Raw genomic sequence first — 2,306 nt, 5'->3', positions numbered from 1 at the left:
TGTGTGTGTGTGTGTGTGTGTGTGTGTGTGTGTGTGTGTGTGTGTGTATTTTTTATTTAAATCCAGTACTCTGGAAATTTTATAGAGGGATCCAGGTTCAAAGCCAGTCTAGGCTACATAGCAAGATTCTAAATCTTAGCAAAATAAACAAAGACCCTGTCTCAAATAAATAAATGGTAAAGATGCCTATGCATCCTAGTGTGTGCTGTAGTAAAGAGAGGTATCATGGGGACATATAGCCTGGGAAGCAGATTCCAAAAGACAGACAGAACCTAGCGTTCCCAGTCCTAGGCATGCACCCAAAAGAAGTGAAAATGTACATTCCCATTAAAACATACACACAGATGTATATAGCAGCATGTTGGAATAGCCACAAATGGAAGCAGCCCAAATGCCTATCAGTGGATAAATGAATAAAGATACTGTGTATATCTGGGCAGAGAGACAGAGGCAGGTGGATCTCTGTGAGCTCTGAGCCACCCTGGTCCATATAGTGAGTGCCAGGACAGCCAGGGCTACACGGTGAGCTCCTGTCTTTAAAAGCAAACAGACAAAAAGTAGTGTATTTAAACAAGCAAATACCATTCACTGCAAGTACCAAACATGGTGGCACTCAGCCTGTAATCCCAGCACTTGGATTGGAAGACCAGAAGTTACAGTAAGTTCAAGCTAACCTGGGCTACGTGAGATCCAGCCTCTGGGGAGAAAAAAAAAATGAGTGAACGATTAAAATACATACCATGCTAATGAAATAAGCCATACAAGTTTGATCCCACTGATGTGAAATGACCACCAAAGGCAAGTCTATAGTGATCAATGGTAGGTTGGTGGTTACTGGGCTAGAGAGGACCTGGAATGGAGAGATTTGAAGTTTCCATCTGTGCATTTGAGTTGCATCATGTGAGCACCTGGCTTATTCAGAAGAGGAGGAAAGAAACTTAAAAAAAAAAAAAAGATTTATTTATTTATTATATATACAGTGTTCTGCCTGCATGTACACCTGCATTCCAGAAGAGGGCACCAGATCTCGTTATAGATGGTTGTGAACAGCTGATCTGCTTACATATATTATATGTGGTTGCTGGGAACTGAACCCAGAACCTCTGGAAAAGCAACAAGTACTCTTAACCTCTGAACCATCTCTCAGGCCCAAGAACTTTTATAGTATGGGATAATTTTAGTGTGGGTTCTGTTTGAAGGATTTCCTAGGAAGCCTATGTGAACAAGGTAAAGTGTAAGTTTCTCAAATGAAGAATGAAGTTTGAGATCTCTGGCACCACTAAGGATATTTACAATTTTTAGTTATGTCTCAGACCAGTAGGATGGGAACTTTTTCAAGCCATAAAGTTCCTGCTGGGCTTGGGGATATAGCTCAGTTGGCAGATTGCTTGCTGGCAGGCATATAAGGCTCTCTGTTTGATCCCCAGCACCTCATAAAACAAGGTGGGTTGTAGTGTACATCTGTAATCCCAGCACTTGGGAGTCGGAATCAGGAGAATCAGAGCTTCCAGGTCCTCCTAATACATTTTTAGAGTCATTTTGTTGTTGCAGTTTGTTTGTTTGTTTTTTGAGATAGGGTTTCTCTGCATAACCTTGCCTGTCCTGGATGGAACTCACTCTGTAGACCAGGCTGGCCTCAAACTGACGGAGATTCACCTGCCTCTGCCTCCTGAGTGCTGGGATTAAAGGCATGTGTTATCACCGACTGGCTTAATCTAAAACTTCTCACTGTATAGATTCTATTCTGGCATGTTTTACTTCCCACCTCTGTAAGTGAACAAGTAAATTCACTCAACTACTACGGCTTCTGACTCTCCTAAGGCCTGGACATGCTGAGCTACTGTTAGATGAGAGTCTCTCTAGGCCATAAGCTGAATGCATTTTCTCTTATACTTAGGTGTCAGGAAGTCTTGGCTTTACCCAGAGGCTTTGGAGTTCACAAACTGAAAATACAGCAGTCAGGTTTACTGTTTGAACAGAGCCGCTGTGCAGTGCAAGTGAAAAGAGCTGATGGTCCGGGCCGACTCGTACCTTGTGGTGCAGGTAAGGCATTCAGACTGACTTTCCCCACAGTAACTTCTCTGACAGACTGCCCTGGGACAGTCTGTCCCAAGGACACTGTAACTCCAGTGTATCCTTGAAAGATGCCCTGTGAGATCCTGACAGGGTCTGGGCCTTCTTTGTATTCAGGTTAGAAGAATATTGCTCCACATGGCTGAGAGTTAAGAAATTCTATTTAACTATATATATATATATATATATATATATATATATATATATATATATATATATATATATATATATAT

General features: G+C 41.8%; 1 protein-coding gene across 8 annotated transcripts in view; it reads left to right on the top strand.

Annotated features, from left to right (window-relative positions):
• Positions 1-2,306, top strand: part of Adat1 (adenosine deaminase tRNA specific 1) — a 47,495-nt gene that overhangs the window by 10,259 nt on the left and 34,930 nt on the right. For all 8 annotated transcript variants that reach the window (XM_055621398.1, XM_055621395.1, XM_055621391.1 and 5 more), the window contains exon 7: positions 1,898-2,043. In XM_055621398.1, the coding sequence (XP_055477373.1) occupies positions 1,898-2,043 (146 nt within the window). The remainder of the gene's footprint in view (positions 1-1,897; positions 2,044-2,306) is intronic.

This window comes from Psammomys obesus, unplaced genomic scaffold (assembly GCF_907164565.1).
Source record: "Psammomys obesus unplaced genomic scaffold, mPsaObe1.curated_primary_1811, whole genome shotgun sequence".
Taxonomy (NCBI): Eukaryota; Metazoa; Chordata; class Mammalia; order Rodentia; family Muridae; genus Psammomys; species Psammomys obesus.
The sequence above is the reverse complement of the archived record's forward strand: the minus strand, read 5'-3'. Positions and strand labels throughout refer to the sequence as shown.